This window comes from Polypterus senegalus, chromosome 17, assembly GCF_016835505.1.
Source record: "Polypterus senegalus isolate Bchr_013 chromosome 17, ASM1683550v1, whole genome shotgun sequence".
NCBI lineage: Eukaryota > Metazoa > Chordata > Cladistia > Polypteriformes > Polypteridae > Polypterus > Polypterus senegalus.
This window is the reverse complement of record NC_053170.1, coordinates 387,154-407,320: the sequence shown is the minus strand read 5'-3', so window position 1 is coordinate 407,320 and position 20,167 is coordinate 387,154. Positions and strand designations below refer to the sequence as shown.

At 58.3% G+C, this 20,167-nt stretch overlaps 2 protein-coding genes across 2 annotated transcripts; one reads left to right on the top strand and one right to left on the bottom strand.

Moving 5' to 3' along the window:
* Positions 1-805: 805 nt before the first annotated feature.
* Positions 806-6,568, top strand: LOC120517905 (neurexophilin-1). Its single transcript, XM_039740417.1, has 2 exons — positions 806-1,444; positions 5,211-6,568. The coding sequence occupies exons 1-2, from the start codon at positions 1,391-1,393 to the stop codon at positions 5,919-5,921; spliced, it is 765 nt and encodes a 254-aa protein (XP_039596351.1). The 5' UTR covers positions 806-1,390; the 3' UTR covers positions 5,922-6,568.
* Positions 6,569-10,089: 3,521 nt separating this feature from the next.
* LOC120517390 (speckle type BTB/POZ protein) lies at positions 10,090-18,431 on the bottom strand. The gene is given in 12 exon segments (XM_039739680.1): positions 10,090-11,099; positions 12,404-12,546; positions 12,641-12,763; positions 12,917-12,972; positions 13,348-13,386; positions 13,389-13,524; positions 14,035-14,162; positions 14,233-14,384; positions 14,467-14,588; positions 14,867-14,985; positions 16,064-16,132; positions 18,328-18,431. Coding segments are annotated over 10 exon segments (1,119 nt in total). The 5' UTR covers positions 14,942-14,985; positions 16,064-16,132; positions 18,328-18,431; the 3' UTR covers positions 10,090-10,954.
* Between the last annotated feature and the right edge of the window lie 1,736 nt (positions 18,432-20,167).

The following is a 20,167-nucleotide window of genomic DNA, read 5'->3' as shown; positions in this document are numbered from 1 at the left end:
TGCGTGCCCAGTGTTGTGCAGATGACTCCGCAGTTATCTGAGGTGGGCAAAGCAGGCGTAGAAGGTGAAGGCCTGGATGAATCTGTTCTGAAGGTGGTGAAGGAGTTGCCAAGGTAGGTGCCAGCTGGTCCTTTGAAATGTGCTCGTCACCACAAACTCAAGCGCCCAAACTGTGAACCGTAAAACGACTGGAGTGGGACTGGAAACAGCAGCCCCCCCTGCCAGCCGGACTTCACCAAGGTGCAGTCGCCCCCCTGAAGTCGAGTGCCACCTGGACAATGGCAAGCGTGGTGTGTCGTTCCAGACGCGTCCACGTGAGGTCGCTAAAACGCCACAAACGTAAGTTGCCACCTGCGCCTGTCACAGAACGCAAAGGCGCGCGCGCGCCTGGGACAGCGGGAGAGACAAGGACAGGCCCCGGGCACTCACCTGGGCTGTCAGAAGCCGTCACGTGTCATTGTCGCTGTCACGGCCCCTGACGAGTGACAGCACACGCATTCCTGATCAAGCGCCATTCGCAGCACCCGCACAGCAACGCACCAAGAGTGGCCCCCGGGTGTCACTCGCTGTCGCCTCCCCCGACCTTTTCAAATGCCCACCACTTCCTAACTGTTGCTCGGTTCGCCCCCGCTCACCTTCTGAGCGCACTTGGGCTGGCATCCGCGGGCACCGACTCTCATCTCCGGCCGCCCGCCTGGCCGAGGGCACCCTACACCCACTCCGGGGCGCCCCGGACGCGCCACCCCACCTGTGCGGAGGCACAAACGGCAGGTGCACCTGGAAGGCGCCGCGCCGCCTCAAACGAAGTGTGTGTGTGTGTGTTTGGGGTTGGGGGTAGGGCAGCCAGGAGACCCCCGAGCCGGAGCGCTCGTGGAAATCAGAAGACTGGGCGCCCTGGAGACCGGCGTGTGACGTCACGTGCCAGGCTCGGGAGCGCAGACGCGCGCTGCCCGGCTCCGGCTCCGACTCGCCAGGGTTATCTGACAGAGTGCCAGCGATCGCGGGCTTGGTGGGGCCGAGCCCGAGCACGCTCCTCTATAAAAGGCGCACCCGCCGAGCGGCTCCTCAGACGCGTGCTGTGCGCGGGGCGGGCGCTTCGCTGAGCTCTGCAGACCCGCGGCGCGATGACAGAGCCGGAGCACGCCGGCGACTGAGGCACCGACAAGCGGAGAACGAAGTCGCGCCTCTTCCGAAGACCTTGGCGAGACCGCCTTCCTTCCGGCCATGGACGCGAGAGGAGGAGCGCTGCCTCCCCGGGAAGCCGGCGGACACCGGGCAGTGTAGCCGGCCGGCGAGGCGCTCCGCCACGGCTCGCTCGATGTGGAAGGACGGTCCGCACCAGAAGACATGCTGAGCTCCGGCAGCTGAAGCGCCTCAACTTCGCGAGAAGATGCGCCTTGGTCATTGGTGCGCCGTGCTGCTCCTGCAGGGGTCCACCTGCCTGGTGAGGGTCCGGCGTTGGGAGTCTTAGGGGTCTTGATAGATGGATGGATGGATGGATGGATGAATGGATCGATCGCCGAGGCTCGCGTACGTGCGGGGTTTAACAGGTGTTCCCATTGTCACCGTCGGTGCATGGCCGTGTCGCGGAGCGAGGTGAACCTGTCCACACAGCTGGCAGGACCGTCGTTTGGGAGGTGCGGAGCGCGAGGGGCTCGGGTGGGCACTGAAAAGGACCAGACGTCTGCGGTCCGAAGTGAAAGTCATGGACTGTCCCCAGCCGGGACCTCGGCAGATCTCCGAGCGTGCCCGTCAATGCTGCTGTGCCACACTGGCACGGTGCCCGCCCGTGTCTTTGTGCAGACTCTCTGTTTTAACTGGGACCACTCACCTGGAGGAGACCCTCCACGAGACCCTTCTGTGCGTTAGGCGGTGAGCTTTCACCTTCCTGAATTTTCTTCATACTTTCATGTTGTCCTAAGGTGGGTGTCAGGATTGGGATCTGCCGTCAGACGGGCGCCACGCTGGGGTCCAGCGTGGAGCGCACCGGTCCAACCCACGTGTAACTAGAGGCTTGACCCATAGACCCCAGGCGCTATATGCACGACCCTCCTTCCACAGCCCTGCAGAGCCGCGCGGTTTCGAGCGCCTTGTTACTCAGCCACAGCTGCTCGGTTCGTCGGTTTGAAGTCGCGTCCTGAGCGGATCGCCATAACCTCCGCCATGCAGGCGCGCGAGGATTTAAGGGGACGGAGACTTGAAAATGACACGGTGGGCACGATGGCGCAGCGCTTAGGGTCCTCACCTGCAGCCTCTCGCTGTTCTCCTCACTAGAAAAGGGCGACTTCTGATTGGAGCCCAAATAAAAAAATCGCTAAATAAAATGGCATTCCTTATTAGGATTAAACTTCCCAGGTGGCATACAAAGTGGACCTCTGGGGTCACACAGGTGGGAGTCGCTACGAGAAACGGAAAGCACAGGTGAGCGCGAGTGGCGGTCACGGCGCAGAATCGACCCTTGATATCAGAGCGACCACCAACAGCAAATTGGACTTTGCATCCAAAGCTCCACCCGCACGGCGAGTGGCAACGAGGTTGGCTTACTGCCAACGAAATGCGGTGCTCGCTGTAGGATTCGGTAGGCAGAGGAAGGAGAAAAGACGTGAAAACCCCGGACGGGAGACCCCGGCTACTGTGCAGAGCTGTGATAGCACGCCGACCGTCGGGGCGCCCTTGGGGTCTCTTAGATGGACAGGCAAATGGACCACTGAACCTGGGCATCAAGTGCCAATAAAGACAAATGAGCCCAGCAAAGAAAGCAAAAGACGAAGAGCCGACGAGTGGCGGGACATCCCTCGGGGACCACCGAAGTTCACCGGTGGAGCGCAAAGTGGGCGTCTTCGGCATTCACACCGAGTCCGCTTTTATTTCGAGTGACTCCTGGGAGAGACCTGGGCGTGTGGTCAGGACGGGGCTGTTCGCACCCGCCGCAGAAGCAAATTGGGGCTCGCGTGAGAATTTAATGGCGCCCCCCTATTCCCCCGTGCAGCTGTCCGTTTTATATGGCGTTGATTATTCGTCTCTTCGACATGACGCCGGACTTGCGCGTGTCTGTCTGTCGTCTACTCGTTAATGCACTGAATGAATGGGACGCCTGCTTCAATAATATGGCGCCTTATCTATCGCTCTATCAGTTATATAGCGCCTTTCACTCTATCCCTCTATCATGTATGCCTTCCACTTCTGAGTATCTCCTTTGCCAGCCACTCTTCTCTAATCCACGCCTCTGTCTATATAGCGCCTTTCATCTCCAAGTGCCTCTTTGATATGGCGCTTTTTGAATCTCTCTCTCTCTCTCTCTCTCTCTTTCTCGGTTAGCCCCTTCAGTTCTTTCCGTATTCATTGTTAATCTACTATATAGCGCCTTTCTTATCTATCTGTCTGTCTGTTTCGCGTCTGTAAATTGACGTGTTTTATCTCTTAAGTGTCTTTTCGGTTCATCTCTCGCTCCCTCTTTCTTTCATATAGCGCCTTTCACATCTGCCCAGCTGGTTGCTTCTTTCTTGATTTCTCCTCCTCCAAGGCGCTTCATGCATCTGCCAGTCTTTTGCGAGTCACAGCAGGGCACCTCGCCCTGCCGCCTGCGTGCCCACCCCGCTTTGGCCGTGCCATTTCGTGCCTGCCAGGCTGGCCGCAATTCTGCAAATCTGCACAAAGTGACCTCCAGCCGTCCGCGGCCGTGGCTCCTCTCGGTGCATCTGCGCTTTTAACAGATGGGGAGCGCCGGAAGCCTGCCAAGTGAAGCCGATGCCGTCCCCGGCGGAGAAGACCGGCGCTTCTGAAGTACCTACGGGCGTGAGGGGAGGGCAGCGCGGGCGCGCGCGTGGTTGGCACGTGTCACGCTGCTGTCAGGAGGTCAAGGTGTGAAAAAGCAGGGCAGAGTCACGCGGTCGTGACTGGCACACTTGGGACAAGCCCAGCGGCTCTGAGAGAAGGTCCGTCAAGCCCAAACGACCCCTAAGGGTATGGTGCCCACCACGGTGGTCTACTGCATCGTCCTGTGCGGTCCCTGGACGACTGGAGACCACCAACAAAAATAAAGAATTGGAGCAGCAACGGGCTGGTTTTGTGGCACATGCGGTCAGGGTGGCATTCCCGTCACTTCGAGGCAGACTGTCCTTTATAGCGCCTTTCCTACACCTTGACTAAAGTGGCATCCTTTGAGGCGCCGCACTCCGTATTTCATATACTAAAGGGGGCTGCACGGCGCTATATTTGGGGCTCTCCTTCTTACTTGGTGAAGTTAAAAAGGGGGCGATCGCCATCTGCCTCTTTGACCGCAGTGCCCCTGGTGGCGGCGCGCTCCCGCTTCCTTCATATTTTAATATTATTTTAATGCCACTTTATCCGTGGCAAATTGCACTCCTAATGACAGACTCCGATTTAACCCCGGAGAGTCGCGCTCGCGCGCGCGTGGCCGCGAGGGGGCGCACGGTGTGGGGCAGATGGTGGAGCGCGAGCCCCCTGCCCTCCATAGACTGAAAGGGTGGTGGTCGATGGCGGCACTTTCTTTCTCTCTCTCTCTCGGTGTGCCCGACCACCACCCCACTCCAACCCCCCCTCCCCGCTCAACGCGGTCCCCCGTCGCCCGATCGAAGTGCCGACAATGCAGGCGCCGCGCCGCTCGTTGCACTCGGGGCCGCGCGCGGGGCTCCCTGCAGCTTTCCTCATGAAGCCGCGGCTCACGGCTTGCCACGTGACCACTAAAATGGGCATCGGGGATGGCATCTGCTGTGATGGGCACTGGTGCAGCACGCACCTCAAATCGACCAACGAGGGCATCGATTCCCTTTAAGAGCATTAAACCACAATGAAGGAGAAGCTGCTAAAACGGGTGCACCATGGACAGCACGGAGGTCTGGTGCCAGCAGATAAGCTCAAATAAACGGATGTGCAGGGGTCGGGCACACGAGGGCCAGTGCTGCACTGGGCATTACGGTGGAAATCATCCCCCTAAAAAGCAGAGACTCGCCAGGTGTGTGCAAGGGGTCTGGGTAAAAAAAAAAGTACACGAGAGTCCCAGGGCCACTGACTGGCACACTCATGCCAGGCTCACTTCAAATAGTCAGTGCCAATCAGCCATGGCATCCCACCTTCAGACTGCATGCAGCCTATGAAACCAGGTTTGACTGCCACTCTTTCCGAGCGGAGGGTGGCGGGGACCACGGGTATCGAGAGTCAGCTGACACGCTGCCCTTTCTCGTCCACAGGTGGCACTCGCACAAGTCGAGCCTTTGGACAGCGGAGCTGCCAAGACGGTGGGCGTCCTCAGCGAAGCCCTCAACCGCTGGACTCGCAGTAAAGCGGCCAACGACTCTGCCCTCGAGCTACCCTATCACCCGCCTGTGCCATTCTCCAAGCAGGAATTCTGGGAGATGCTGGGAAACGACCCGCAGGCGGACTCCATTTCCAGAGTCAAACGAAGGCCCATCGTCAAGACAGGCAAATTCAAGAAGATGTTCGGCTGGGGCGACTTCTACTCCAACATCAAGACGGTGCGTCTCAACTTGCTGATCACCGGGAAGATCGTGGACCACGGCAACGGCACCTTCAGCGTCTATTTCCGGCACAACTCCACGGGCCAGGGGAACATTTCCGTCAGCCTGGTGCCCCCCGTCAAGGCGGTGGAGTTTGACCTCGAGCGGCAAAGCGTCATTTACCCCAAGGACTCCAAGATCTTCAACTGCCGCGTGGAATACGAGAAGGTGGACCGCAACAAGAAGACCTCACTGTGCAACTACGACCCGTCCAAGACCTGCTTCCAGGAGCACATCCAGAGCCACGTCTCCTGGGTCTGCTCCAAGCCCTTCAAGGTCATCTGCATCTACATCTCCTTCTACAGCACCGACTACCGCATGGTGCAGAAGGTCTGCCCCGACTACAACTACCACAACGAGATGCCCTACCTGCCCTCGGGGTAGGCCTGGGCCGAGCCCACCGCCACACCCCTGGAACCCGGCAGAGTCTCCATCAGCAGCCCAGGTGGGACGCAAGCATCTCTCGCAGTGACATTAGTGCCCCCTGCAGGTCGCCTCATCGGGCAGCAATCAAAGGAAAATTCAAAAAAGACAATGGAGGAGAAATGCAGGAAAGCCGCTCGCCTGCCCCCATGCCCCCCCAAACCCCCGCCTCCAGCCCCAGAGTGCCCAGTAAGGATGAATGGGGGCAGAGCGAGTGTGATGGTCCTGCCCGGCTCCCCCGCTGCCCATCACGCAGGCAGGCCCCGGCCACTGAGCAACATTCTGTTTGGCAGCATTAGCATCTCATTTGCATGTATTAGCATATCGTTTGCATGCTGCCAGCAGCCCTTTGGAAGCAGAGAGCAGCAGAGGCGCTCGGACCGTTTGTCATGGCACGCGTGCAGCGGCAGCCGTTTGAGGCGAGTGGCCAGCCTCTGCGATGAGTGACGTCCCCACGGAGCCTCCGCTGACTAGTGAGGGGCATGAGGAGGGCACCTGCTGGACACCTGGATGTTGGCTCTGTCTCTTCTCACAGGGTGGGTACCCGGGCTCTCAGCGATCAGGTCAACTGTGGCCATGTGTAATAAAGGACAGTGAGTGACATGTGGTGGCAGCTGTCGGTTGTCTGTCATTGAAAGGGCTTCGGCTCAGCTTTACTTGTTTTCTCACTGAGCGTTGGGGACACATGCCCGGGCACTGTGCTGCCCACCCCATTCGCTGCCACCACAGCTGGATCAGACCAGCCAGGCTTCACACCAGAAATTCGACAACAGTGCCCCCCACGGGTCCCAACTCACGGTGCCAGCACCTCCCCCCCGCCTTCTCCAGCTCATCTTCTCCTACTGTTGATGAAATCCTTGTGGGAATTTCCTGCATCTTCAGTAATTACAGCAGGAATGAGGAGGCTGGCATGTGGGCCTCCGGGGAGCAGAGCGGCACCAGAGTAGAGGGGCCGACAGGCACAGCAGAAAAACACGGGGGTGTAACAAGTCACCATGGCAGGTAATGCGATCGGGTTGAATCTGGGCATGGCAGGGGGCAGTGGGTACAAATTAAGAGGGCGAGTAAAGGGAACTTCAAAAAAAGTAATGGAATGAGCCTGTGGGGCATCCTGGGAGGAGTAAAGGGAACAATGCGACGAGGAGGGAGGGTGAGAGGAAGAACAACTGCCAAGCTAAAGAAACAACCAAGTGCGGGCAAGGGATGAGTAAAGGGAAAAGGCGGAGCCTTGCTTCTGATGCTGCCCACTTTAGGACGATGGCACAGGCCCTGGTCATGTTCCACCTCTAACCCAGAAGGTTCGCCCTGGTGACGCCCATTACTATTTAAAGTGACTTGGGTGCCAGGCCACGAGGGAGACTGGACATGGCTGTGGGCATCGAGTCAGCAGTGTGGCACACAGAGCCATGAATACCATGCCATGGCCAAATCACCAAGGAGTTCCTTAATGCCATGTCCTGTCTGTGCTCCAGTCTAACAAGGGTACCCGTGACAGATGGCAAAAGCGCTTGGTGCTACGTTTGATCATTAAACTGCGCCACTGGATGAGTGCCCAACCAGAAACAGCCCACCTGCAACATAGAGGAACAAGATGCCATGTTAGTGCCAGCTTAGCCCCCAGGTATGCCAAGATGATGCATGGCACATGTGTCTCAGGGATCAGCTGCTTATAGTGTGCCACACAGGGTGCCAACAGAGAAAGAGCTCAGCAGTGTCACCAGGCGGTTCATCAGGGTGATGTGGCACTTGTGCCTACCAAGGTGAGTGTACGTGAGCGGAGGCCGCATTGTTACAGGTTTGTTTTGAGTCAGTTAACCCACATACGACAGACGGCGCCAGCTGTGCCAAGCATTTCGATTGTACACCTGGCATCATCAACTCACAGCCATCTACCAATAGGCCAACAAGGCCAGGAGAACTTTGGTCTCCGTGCAGTGCGTGGTGGCAGCAGGGAAGAGCCACTCGGCTCCTAGGTGCCAAATGCAGTGATGAACGAGTGTGCCACGCAGAAACATATGTTGGCAGCGGCCGGCGAGATTAAAACGCTGAGGAAATAATTGCTGCCGGACACGGCGCTTCATTAATTAGAGAGCTGCGCAATACGTCTTGGTAAATGCCAGCGGAAACAGCGGCAGCGGCTCCTTCAGCACAAAATGAATTGGAGCTTCCACATGGCAGCCACGTGCCCGCTGCCATGGGGGGGGCACTCGGCAGATGGCACAGCAGGCAACAAGAAGAGAGAAATTAACACAAATAAAAAGTGAGAGCGACAGGTGGCAACACCATCCCTGGAGACACAAGTGTGCACAACAAGGTGTAAGTGTGTGCCAGTCAGCCCGGGTGGCACCAAGTGTGTGACATGGCTTGAAGACAAGTGGCAGCATGTAACCAAGCAAAACCAAGCCCTCGGGCACCCCCACTAGTGTGAGGCTCACCCCAGGCAGTCAGCCACCTCTTGAAGTGTGCAAGGAAGAAGAGCAACGGGACGGGCATCTGGCAGCGCGGCTCACACACTGTGCCCAGCATCAGGGTGGCACCGCCGATAGTCAAGTTCATGCTCTCACTAACACTGCGACACACGCACACACTCTGCCCGCCCGAGTGTAACAGTTCACACTCCCACTCCACCCGGGGTGTCACACCAACATCTCCCCCTCTCGCTTGTTCGCCCGTGCCCATGCCCGCACACACACTTCAGGTCCACACTCCCGCTCTCACCTTCACAGTCTGACTGGCACACTCGCCCCTTCTGCCATCCTTTGCACCCCCATCTACTTCCCTCTCACTCAGGGTGACGTGTGCCACTTCATCAGTTGGTGGTGGGCCGTGAGTGGGGGGTGGCGCACATCATTTCCTTGAGCGGCGGCGAGGGTACAGACGGCGCCCGCAGCTGCAGTTGGCGTGACGGCCTGGAGTGCCACTAATGGAGATGGATGCTGGAAAGGCTTGGAAGTTAATTGCAGACAAAGGAGAAGCGCCGGGGCGGCAGTGGAGGGAGACGACAAGCCCGGCGGCCGAGCGCTCGGTGCCCGGCCTGGAGCTGCCGTGCCAGCGCAGACAGGGGGCGCTCCTGTAAGAGTCAAATGCAGCTGGGTTATCCATGGCAGGGCGAGGGGCACACACAGAGGTGCCCACTGTCCACCTACCCTTCGGGCAGAGCCAGCCCACCCCATTGTGGTTGGCAGCAGCGGCGTGGCTCCCACACGACAGCAGATGGTCTCTTAATTCAATTAGCACCTCAGATTATCGATCCCTAAACGGAGCGCCAAGAACAAGGCCCGTCGTGGTGTCTGGGACGCCAAGTTCTGTCTGCCACGTCTCGTTTCCTGTGACTGGTGTGCCACACGGCCCGCTGTTAACACCTGTTAAATGTGCCCAGCAGCCGCACGCCGATGAAACACCTCACGTCACATTTCGATTTAAATGGAGAGTCGCTTAGGCCGGTTTCCATGGAGACCGCTGAAAACACCGAGATGGCAGACTGGCGAGGGGTCCCCGGGTCATGGAGTGGGTATGAAGGCTACTGGTGGGTCTACCCACTGCCTGGTATCTGGATGCCAATACACCACTTCACGGAGGCGAACGCAGGCAGCGGGGCACACGCCCATGCCCCAGGTAGGCACAGGGACAAGAACATCACCCATTCGGTTCCCTTTGCCGCTGACTTGGCACTGGCTCGTGGCATGGTGCCATCTCCCAGTGGCGAGCTAGGAGCCCCCAAGCCGCTCTGCCCGTCTTTTCACTTGCCAGCTCTTTATCATTGCGAGTCTTGGCAGCGTCGACAGATGGCACATCATCTGATGCTTAGGTAAATGAGTTGCCAAGCCCGGCCCCCTATGGGAGTGAAGGGGCGCTATATGAAGGCGCCCTAATCAAAGCGGTAACCAGGCAACAGGAGGCGGCGGGCCCGGCAGCGCGGGGGTTAACGCGGCCCGCCAGCTCGTCTAATGAGGAGATCAATCGGGCGGCGGGGGTTTACTTCTTGATCCTTTAACTTTTCATTTCAAATTGCTTTCCTCTCACAGCTCAATCGCGAGGCTGCGGCGCCGACAAAAGGCGGCGGGGTGGCAGCGCCAACACAAAGGGCACCACGGCGGGGCTCAAGAAAGACGCAGACACAGCAAGGCGCTACAATACAAAATAGCGGTCATTTATATCTTCAAAAACCGAAAGAAGATGATGACGGGTACAACTATGGAGACATCGGGCACCGGCGACAGCAACTGAGAGGGCGGGCAGCGGAGGGCGACTGGGCACTCAGTCCGTCCAGCCGGCCACTCCCTTGAATACAAAATTCCAATTGATTATGCAAATGACAGGTCAACTCACTCAAAATCAGCCTCCATAAAAACGGAATTTACAGACGTCATCGACACAGGGGTGCCCACCTGTGCCAGGCATGCCGCCAGCGCTTACCTCTCCTACATCTCGCTCGTTCTGTGAGGCCAGAGGGGAGTCACGTGGCACACGTGGCCCACGTGGCCCTCGGTCCTTTGGCCCGGTTTAGTTTAGTTTAGATTTGTTCAGAATTTCCCAATAAAAATTTTCCAAGGAATGAGCCGAGCACTGGCACCCGCCGCTCTCCTCGATTCCCAGCTTCCTTCCAGTCTGGTTGCCAGTCAAGCGGAGCTCAGGGAGGGAAGAAGTTTTAGTGCAAGTTTGAGAGTGAGCAGGCGGGCGGGCAATGTGGCACCGGCGTCTGATCCGTTCGTTCTGCCTCCGCCACGGCCTTCCTGCTTGGCATCCTTTGGCTCGCTTCCATGAAAAACAGCCGGATGGCGGGCAGCCGTCGCCCGAAAGGAAACGCTCAAAGCTCTCACTCTGCTGTCCTTGCACAGCCGCAAAGGCACTAAGCACAGGGCCCCGGGTGGGTCTAGGGGGCGCCGTGCCAGGGGCTGCCCACTTGTCTTTTTCCTCGGGTACAAATCACAAGAATCAAATCAAAGCAGTTCTCAAAATGGAAAGTGGAAGTGGGGGGGCAGCAGGAGGGCAGATTAGGACTGCTTCAGCCGCTTCCGCGGGGGGCCCAGGAAGGGGCACTGTGCTGATGCCAATGAGCGGTACGCTTCGGCCACAAGGTGAGGGTGCGACACCACCATGGACTTCCAGCCAGAGGTCTCCATGACGTCCGAGGCGTGGCTGTCAAATAAAAGGAGAGCACGTTAAAAAGGGGGTCCGCAGGCCAACCCGAGTACATAGCGCCCCACCAGCCGACATCCCAACAGGTGCCAGGAACGGAGCTGACCGGCCAGGGCGAGGCCCCCCTGGGCACAACCCAACCTGGCCACCGATGGAGGGGCCAAGGGATACCTCTCCAGCTGTGATGTCCTGGGGGGTTACGACCTGAAGTGACCATTTGGAGACCACCATGGTGGAGGTGTTGGGGGATACCGATCAACATGCACTGTTTGGAATGCCAAAGGTGCCCACGGGTACAGCTCTTGCCGAGTCAGCACCTGTGGGTCAAACCCCATCTTTCCCTCCCGGGTGCCCACCGAGGACTCCAAAGTGGCCCCTTGTGTGTGACGGGGTCCTACGACTCAATTGTAACAATCCCGGTGCAGTTCCCTCTAATTTATGTGCCCCCACGTGTGGCATTCCCCCCCCTTGATTTCTCCATCACTAACAAATTCCGACATCGCAGAGCCGCCAGCCGGCTTGTTGGGCAGCAGACGGATCTCTCGGCTGCCCGTCTCATTTCACCCGTGTCAGCGAGCGCCGCCACGAGCCGCGATATCAATTAAGTACATGATGGGCTTCCGAATGTGGATGGTGCGGCCGCAATTACGACGGGCATCCCTCGACGCTTCACACCACCCACTTAACAGCCTCACACGCTGCATGAGGGAGGAGCGTTGGCGCACACAGCAGCGTGGCGAGGCCAGGGGGCAAAGGCCTCACGTGGCACTGCCAGGCACACTGGCCCTTTATTCAGCAGCACCACAGGCCAGAGCAGTGGCACCGGCAGGCGGCAGAGTAGGAGGAGGGAGGTGAGTGGCTACAGACACGGCTCCTTCTGACGCGGGCACAATATCCTCAGATCAATATCAATTCCTTTTCCGCGGCACCTGTCAGGTGTGCGAGATGGCTGTTCGCCCGCGTCCCAGGGGCATTGTCAGAACATCGACATGCCGAGCGCAATAAGCGCCCCTCGCCATCCTTCTTCGCGCTAATCCAAGGCCTCTGCTCTAATCAGCGGATGGGGGCAGGGAGTCTGCCGGGCAGCGCCGCCGTGCCGCGGCCTCGCCATTTGTTACGGCTCACAATTTTCTCCATTGATTTTTTTTTTGTCAAGCAAGAGCAGGAGGGGCAACGCGGGCAGAAGCCGAAGGCTCCCATCTCCGGGGACGAGGATCAACAAAACTGCAATATGGCATCAAATTAAAGTGTCAACAGCACACTGACAATGAATGCGGGCAGAGCGCGGCGCGGGGGGCACTCACTAGTTGATGAAGTCCACCGCCTGAGTCTTGAGCTGGTCGGCGCTGTGAAGGTCCGCCAGGATGAGGATCTCGGCCGCGTTCTCCACCGACAGGTTACTGCAGAGGGCATCCTCGCACATCACCTTGAGGCGCTCCAGGGCATACTGGCAGGGGCACAGACAAGACAGACGTGAGGCGCAAGAGCAGCACTGCACACGGGCCGCAGCAGCCAGGACGCCCCTGCCCGGGCTGACCTACCTTGTCTGCGGCGGCGAGCAGGTCGTCTGCCATCTTGTCAAGGTTGGGCGCCTTGCCCGTGTAAATGAAGCACATCATCTCTTTGAAGACCTCGGGCTCCACGTCGTTGATCTCCACTCGGTTCTGTAAAAAAAGGGCAGAGCCACAGTGAGATGGCTGGCAGTACGATGCCATGGCGAGTGGCGGCACATCACTCTCACACATTCAGTCAATGCAGGAAGACAAACAGAGGGTCTCGGCAGTCCAGGTATCGCATACCCCACCCGTGCCACTCACCTTCTTGCTCTCCTCCATCTCGTGCTCAAACATGGCACTAAACACTGGTGATCGGGCTGTGGAGTGAAACACACAAGACAGACAACTTTAGCCGAATGTGGGCTTGGTGCCAATGCCTGTGGCTGGTCACACTTGCTGAAAACTCTGGTCAAGTGTCACATGCCTACTTTTTTCACCCGGGTAGCAGGGCTGGCACAGGAGTGCACTTGGCCTTGGCCTGCTCCGTTTTGCACAGCTGGTGCCCAATGGCAGGCTCATCGCTAAACACACTATGCCTGGCACTGGGGAGTCCCATCGTGCTAATGACGCTGCGCCCCTCCACGTCGCGGTGCCCCTGCTTTGCCAGTCCCCAGCTTCATCATTACGCAATCAGATCATCTTTATTATCGCAAGTCCCTCTCGAGTAACAACACGGACCACCAAACACCTACCTGCCAGAATAGCCTTGTGGGCCTGGAATTCCTGCCCGCCACACACAGGGAGCAGTCCGTGAAGCGCGAGTTTTCCCACAATCCTCCGAGCTCATCTGCCAGGCGGCACTCGGGCACCTTCACCATGTTCATGGTGTTCTGCCCAGAGATGTTCACCGAGTCCTGCACCACACTGACCTGCCAGGACAAAGCGAGAAAAGGACACAAAAGATGACCACTCAGTCGTGGCTTGGGAACGCTAGACACTCTGGTGACTGCCACCCGAGTATGAGAAGTGGCGCAGTGCCACACTTGGATCGCGCCAGGTGCCAACTCTGAGAGAGTGCAGACTGGCCCGCGTGGACCCGCAAGGGGCACTCGCAGCACCGCACCTCGGGCTCAGCAGGCACTTGGCACTAATGAACGATGGGCGCCGCCACGCGTGCAGATGCAGCGTCAGCAGAGAGAGCACGAGGAGGGAGAAGTCATTTATCCCACAAGATGTCGGCTCCTGCTGGCCACCGACGCTGCGGCGCACGTTTTAATAAGACATACCAAGCGAGTGCCAGGTGCACCCGCACAGACCCATCCATCATGTGGAGAGCTTCGGAAGGCCGCAGCCTGCTTACCATGTCTGGGGTGATGCCAGTGCCTTCGAGGGGGCTCAACTCCACCATACCCTGCCCCTGGCATCGATGACACACTTACCTCACAGAAGAGGGTGAGCTTATCGTCGGGCAGCAGCCCGTTGGCCTCGTCCAGGAGGAAGTCTCTCCGGATGAACTTCTTGAAGCCCCAGTCCTTGCCCTGCACGAAGCGGTATGCCCGCTGGCTCTCTGAAAGGCAGGAGACAAGAGTGAGAGGGTGACGGGCACGGCCTGGCAGGACCACAGCGCCCACACTTACCCATTGCCTTTGTCTCCTCCCCCTTGGCGTTGAGGATGGAGAACTTGAACTTGGCCCGGACTTCGCTCTTGGGACAGCTGACGAGCAGCAGGTACAAGGACAGGTAGTCCTTACTCTCCTCGTCCAGCCCCTTGGGATTGACCCTCAGACACCTGCGGGCAGAGGGCAAGGAGCTGAGCTCGACCTGAGGCAGGACACGCGCTCCGCCCGCCACCATGCCAGAGGCCCACCTACCACTTCAGCTTGTCATTGGCTCCCGACGAGAAGGTCGAGCTCTTGATCACCTCGCCCATCTCCTCCCGGCAGAAGCTGAAGTTGTTGATGGTCCACATGTAGGAGAACTTGACAACTTTGATCTGAAACAGAGGCCGAGGGTGAGGAGCCGCTGGAGCGGGCATCTTGGCACAACCCGCCTCTTCACAAATATGATGATGCCCTCCTCACCCACTTTCTGAATTGCCTTTCTCACTTTTCCTGCCACGCACCTTCAGGCCTTTGACCTGTTGTCACTTGTGCCATTCTCGGCAGGCCCACCCCTCAGCTCTTCATAAACACTTTGCCCCCAAATGATGCCAGTCTACTCCTACAGTGCCCCCATACCCACCTGCTGTCACGACACCCCTCCCCAACCTACCTGCGTGTAACACCAGCTCTCTGCCACCGGCCCGCTGGACATTTCTGCGGGAGGAGGACTTGGCACTCTTGACATCGCCAGCTTGAAATGGGTGTGCCAACGTCCAGATCAAGAAAAAACTTAAAAAAAAAAAAAAAATTAAAATTGGGGAGGGGGGGGAGGGGAAAAAAAAAAAACCACACTGCAGATGTGTCGTGCCCACTGCTGTCGTCTTCCTGTGAAAGAAAACAAGCGGGCAGTCAGGAGGATGGGCAGACAGAAAGCCAATGGCGACAAGAGAAATGTCAGCACCTCTCATAGGGGCCGCCACTCCAATAATTGAAATCGATTCCAGGTGGCATTGCCATTTTCCAATTCAAATACCTACTGCCAGCTGGGGACGCCCTGGCTCTCACAGCAAGTGCTCTCTAAGCCCCACCACAAGACCAGCACTTTCTCAGCCGGCAGTGCACGCGCCCGCCGGAGGAGGAGGCCCGGCCGGACCCCGGCATGGCAGGCCCCCAACGTGGTTGCCGAGGCAACGAGGCAGCCTCATTATCCCGCCGTTTGCTGAGGTGCTCGCGAGGCCTTGAACTCTCCATATTGCTGGCGAGCTCAATCATCTGCAAACTGGCAAGTGCCAGCGAGACGCGGCGCTCCCCTGAAAGCCGGCCGCGGCCCCTAAGCTAATAAAGGTGAAATTAGGTGCCTTCCACCGCTCAAGGCATGTTGCTAGGCAACCAGGAAAGGCAGAGAAAGTTGGAAAGCGGCGGCGGCAAGTCAACACGGGCACTCGGTCAGCTCCGAACTCCCACAATTCACTTCTCGTTGGAGCCACCCGTCCGGGTGGTTTGCCAACAGCTGCCAATTCCTATGTAGCGCCTTATACAGCTTTGTTCGTTCTGTATGGCACCAATGTGCTCCCGTGCTGGGCATCTGCCGAGAGGTGGCCTGGCATCTCTCACACCTCAGGGTGGCTTTCCCAGTAGCGCTCATTCATTAAATGGATGGCATCCTGGCGGGCGAGGAGAACCCATGACGGACTGGACAGGACGACATGCTGTGCCAGCTGCTGCTCAAAGCTTGTTCAGTCAGAACAAATGGCATCATCAACTGCCAGCAAGAAGGCAGAGAAGCAAGCTGGCACTGCCAGCAAGCAGCACTCTTGTATCATGGCGGAGACCTGCTACTCATAGGGCACGGAGCTCAGCTACTTACACAGATCAGGGCACCTCAGACATCTGGGCAGCAGACGTTTGCCACTGGACGGCCGAGCCGAGCAGCAACCTGTGGAGACAAAAGCGAGAGGAGGGTTTAGGGGGCACCAGAAACCAGTGGAGGGAGAGGGCACTGCAGTCAAAATGTTCACGGCATGCTGGCTGAGGTGGCACCCGAGTGCCCATTTTATTCATTTTTGCTTTTTCTGTACTTTCAAGAAGGGAAGTTCACACGGGCAAAGCCCTAGAAGGGCCTCCAAACAAAGGACTGGCAGGCCACAGTGGCCAAGTGAGCCCGCTGCTCAGAGGGCACAGCTGGCCACTCACATTGCGTCCCCCACCATGTCAAGGTGCTAATAAGATTTACCGGCACCTGCTGCAGTGCTTTCAATGCATGCCAGGCCCTCCCCTGGCAGCTGTGGCCTACTGGCCAGACAAACAATATGAAGACAGCTGATGCCCAAGTGGCACTCCAAGATGGTGGGCACCGTTACTGTTGGCAGTAAGCGGAGCTCAAGTATCACAATCAGCCCAATAAGTGGCGACGAGGCCATTACCACCCATGAAAAGTGGGCACCAGAACCTCACGCCAAAGCGAGGCACAAGCAGACAGATGTCAAGTACAGGTGCGTGTGAAATGCCCTCGGCCTGCCAGTATCACCCATGGGCATCGTGCTGTAGAACCCAACAACAGCACCTTGCAAAGCACCCAGCAAGGCACCGCCTGACGATGATTCATGCGAGCCAAGCACCACTTAATAGAAATGCAAGCAACGTGGAGCGCCCGCCATCGACGCCAGCGCGGCACATTCGTCTTGCTTTGTCAACGGCGCCAGCAAGCGCGACATGAGCAAATCGACCCGGGAAATAATCAGCCATCACAGACACGCCGCTGCCAGGGCCGTGGAGCACCTTGTCTTCATTTTATATAGCGCCATGAACCCAACGACTGGGCGCACCTCTCACAAGCATCCGAGGGGGGCAAACATAAGGCTGTCAGCCTCGGCTCAAGCGGGCACAGGAAGGGTAAAACATTAGCACGCTCAGCTGCAGATCTCGGTCAAGCCGACAGGTGGGCAGCAGGTGTGGCAGAGGCAATTTTTCACATGTGCTCCGTCAGCTGCCAGGTGTCTACGTTAGGCGAGAGTGCCAGCCACCATCAATCTCAATTAGCAAGAGCGAGACAGTTGGCGAGTGCCCACCCTGCACCTCGCTGCTCACAACAGCATCAGCCCCGCCCACCCCGGACAAGAGCTGAGCAAGGGCTGTCTTATATAGCGTCTTTCAAGCCTGATCAGAGGCACGACTATGAGCTGCAGAGGTCCACCCCAGCCGCCGACTTAAATTCCAGTTCACGTCCTCCAGGTGGCAGCAAAGGCTATGTGGGACAGGAGGGAGTCATTGCAGGTGTTTAACGGGGTCACAAACGACCCCAGCCTTAAGGTGCACCTGCCCCTGCATTTATATTGCCCCTCCCACAGCCGCCTGTCCAGTACCAGCTTCAAATCGCTGGACAACCAACTAGTCCTTGCACCCCGGGCTCTTCACCAACTGGTCGCTAGAGGTCGCTAAAACAACAGTGGAAAGCTGAAAAGGCCGAGCAACAGGCCTCATATAGCGCCTTTCACGGCAGTCTTTATCGCCGGCGTTAATAGCACCGGAAGGTATTTACCGCTCGATACATACGGAGGACCAAATCAACGAAGTCGGTCCGGCGGCCGCTCGCGAATCACACAAAGCGCGCGTCCCGGGGTGCATGGCGCCCCTAGCGGCCGTCCCCAGAGCCACGCCAGGCCGCCGCCGTCCGCAGCTCTCTACTGCGCAAGCGCACCACCAGCGCGGCGCACTATTTAGCAGGATGCCCCGCAGGCAGAAAGCACGCATGCGCCAAGCTCCCCCCTATTGACTTAAACGGCGAGCTCACAATTTGGCAAGCAGGCCCCTCTGCACTGACGCACAGGCCGAGCGCGTACAAAAACAGCGGGCAACAAGAAGGAAAGAAGCAGGGAGCGAAGGAGCGAAGGCCCGAGCAGCAGTCAAAGCGATCCCGGCACGAGCCCCACCGCTTGAAGGCCCGCGACACCGCCTTTCTCCGTGACGCCAGCTCGAGGCTCTGCGGCCCCGCAGTGCCCGAGCCTCACCGCGCTCGGCCCGCCGCCACCACTGCTCCGTTTGCTCGCTCCTCCCATCCACTCACCCGCCCGGCCGCCGCAGGAACACCAAAGGGGCGCCGTTGCCCACCACCAGCCAGCAGAAACAACTCACCCCTCAGGAGCGGCTTCGCCCGGGTCGGAGCTTCTCACTCACTTCCCTTTACATCCGGGTTAGCGCCGTGACGTCACTCTAAGGCCGCCCCCTCCCTTCCCCGACAGCGCGCCCGGGCTGACCGTGACGTCACACGAAGCGGACTGCGCTCACAGCGTTGCGGGTCAGAACCTGAAAGGCGCTATACGAGATGTGGAGACGCTGGAGGAAAAAAAAAAGGGGGCGCAGCTAGGCAACCGTGTCTACATCCGGCCTCACGCTGTGACGTCAAGTCTAGGCAGTCACCCCCATTAAAGGTGGCATTTGAGGGCGCCCCTATTATGGGATGTCGATCTGCGCTTGACACTGAGGTACCCCCTTCCAGGCGCTAGAACTGCAGGGCTCTTCAGTGGTGGCCAGTGGTTGAAGATATACTGGACAGCTGGGTACACCTTCTGCCCACTGTAAAGGACTTCGACAGTGCACGGCTCCGGGCCTGCCTGGAAAGTCATTTCATAAAATCTTTTGTTCTGCCAGTTTGATTGCTATATAGACTGACATTTTTGAAAGCATAAGCCACCCAAATGAAATGACGCGAGGGCACCACTGGCATGAATGGCGAGAGGCGCCGCGTCTTCTCCGATTTCTTTTCCCTCATTCAGGCTCTCGGCCTCTTTAATTACTAATTATTTGCATAAATCCCAAGGGTCTCTGCACTTGTAGGCTGCTTAAGAAATGCAGATTTGGCCACGATTTCGAGGGGGTGGGACTTTAATGCTACCTGGTGACCATCAGCAACTGACCGGGCGTGCAGGCCTGTGGTCACCTCCAAGAAGACCTACTCACCCCCACCGCACCTGGCGTGGCCTGGCCGGTCCGGTCAGCCCCATCGTGGCCGCGCATTGAGCGCACCCGTCCTTTCTGATGACCGGCGGCGATTCGTCAGCGTGAGCGCGCGGCTCTAATAAGCGCTGATGGCGGGCTCGTGCGCCGGCGCTTTAATTGGCGCACCGTTGAAGGGAGACACCGAGCCTGACTGGGCTCCCTGGACACTCTCCCGGTCCCGCCTGGACGCCACGGACCCCCGGGGACGCGGACGAGCACTTTGCGGCGCTTTCCTCTTGATAGGCGAAATGAAACTTGGTTAAAGCCGAACGAGTGTCTCGTGAACATCCCATAAGGTTTAAGTAACCAAGGCAACGAGTGTTGGAAATATTAAATCAAAAGCCCACCAATACTCAGAGCACTGCAGGTGCCCCCGCCCGCCAGATGAAACTCCTTCGTGCTGGACACACAGTGGTCTGCAGGCTGGACCCCATCGTCGGTAACCCCAGCTGCGCGCCGAGCACCCCCTTCCTGCGGTGGGACTAATCGCCTGCGCCTGTGCATCTTCACGCGCCCACCCTGACCCCCGAGCCGCCGCACACCAAATTGCATTCATCCTGCCGTCCGCCGGCTCTTCCTGCCAATTTCGTTTTCTTAATAAAAATCTGCGGAAAGTAAATTTGTCTGGAGATGCAGGGGCGCTCGGGGGGTGAGGGGCTGGCGGCGTGCTGTACGGCTGAAGACCACCAGGGCGAAACAAAGCAGTCAGCAGGGGCCACTGTATGTTAGAACGACCACTGTGGGCACACAGAAAGGCCTCCGTCAAGGGCATCAGCGCCAGCTGCGGTAGACACACCAGCCCCTCTGGCACAGAGGCTTACCCAAGGCAGTCTGCTGAACTGCTGCCCATGGGCACCACAGCAGGCACCTCCCAAACTCAGAGTAGCTCTTTTAAAAAGATGGACTGATTGGCACAGGAGGGGGTGGGATGCCAATATGAAACTTGCAGGGCAGTGCAGTCTGTGCCAGTGATGAT

What these genes read in the sequence shown, in the direction of transcription:
- LOC120517905 (XM_039740417.1), top strand. Translation starts at nt 1,391, where the DNA reads ATGCGCCTTGGTCATTGGTGCGCCGTGCTGCTCCTGCAGGGGTCCACC. An exon ending in TGCAGGGGTCCACCTGCCTG is followed by an intron (nt 1,445 to 5,210) that starts GTGAGGGTCCGG and finishes TCTCGTCCACAG; the next exon opens with GTGGCACTCGCACAAGTCGA.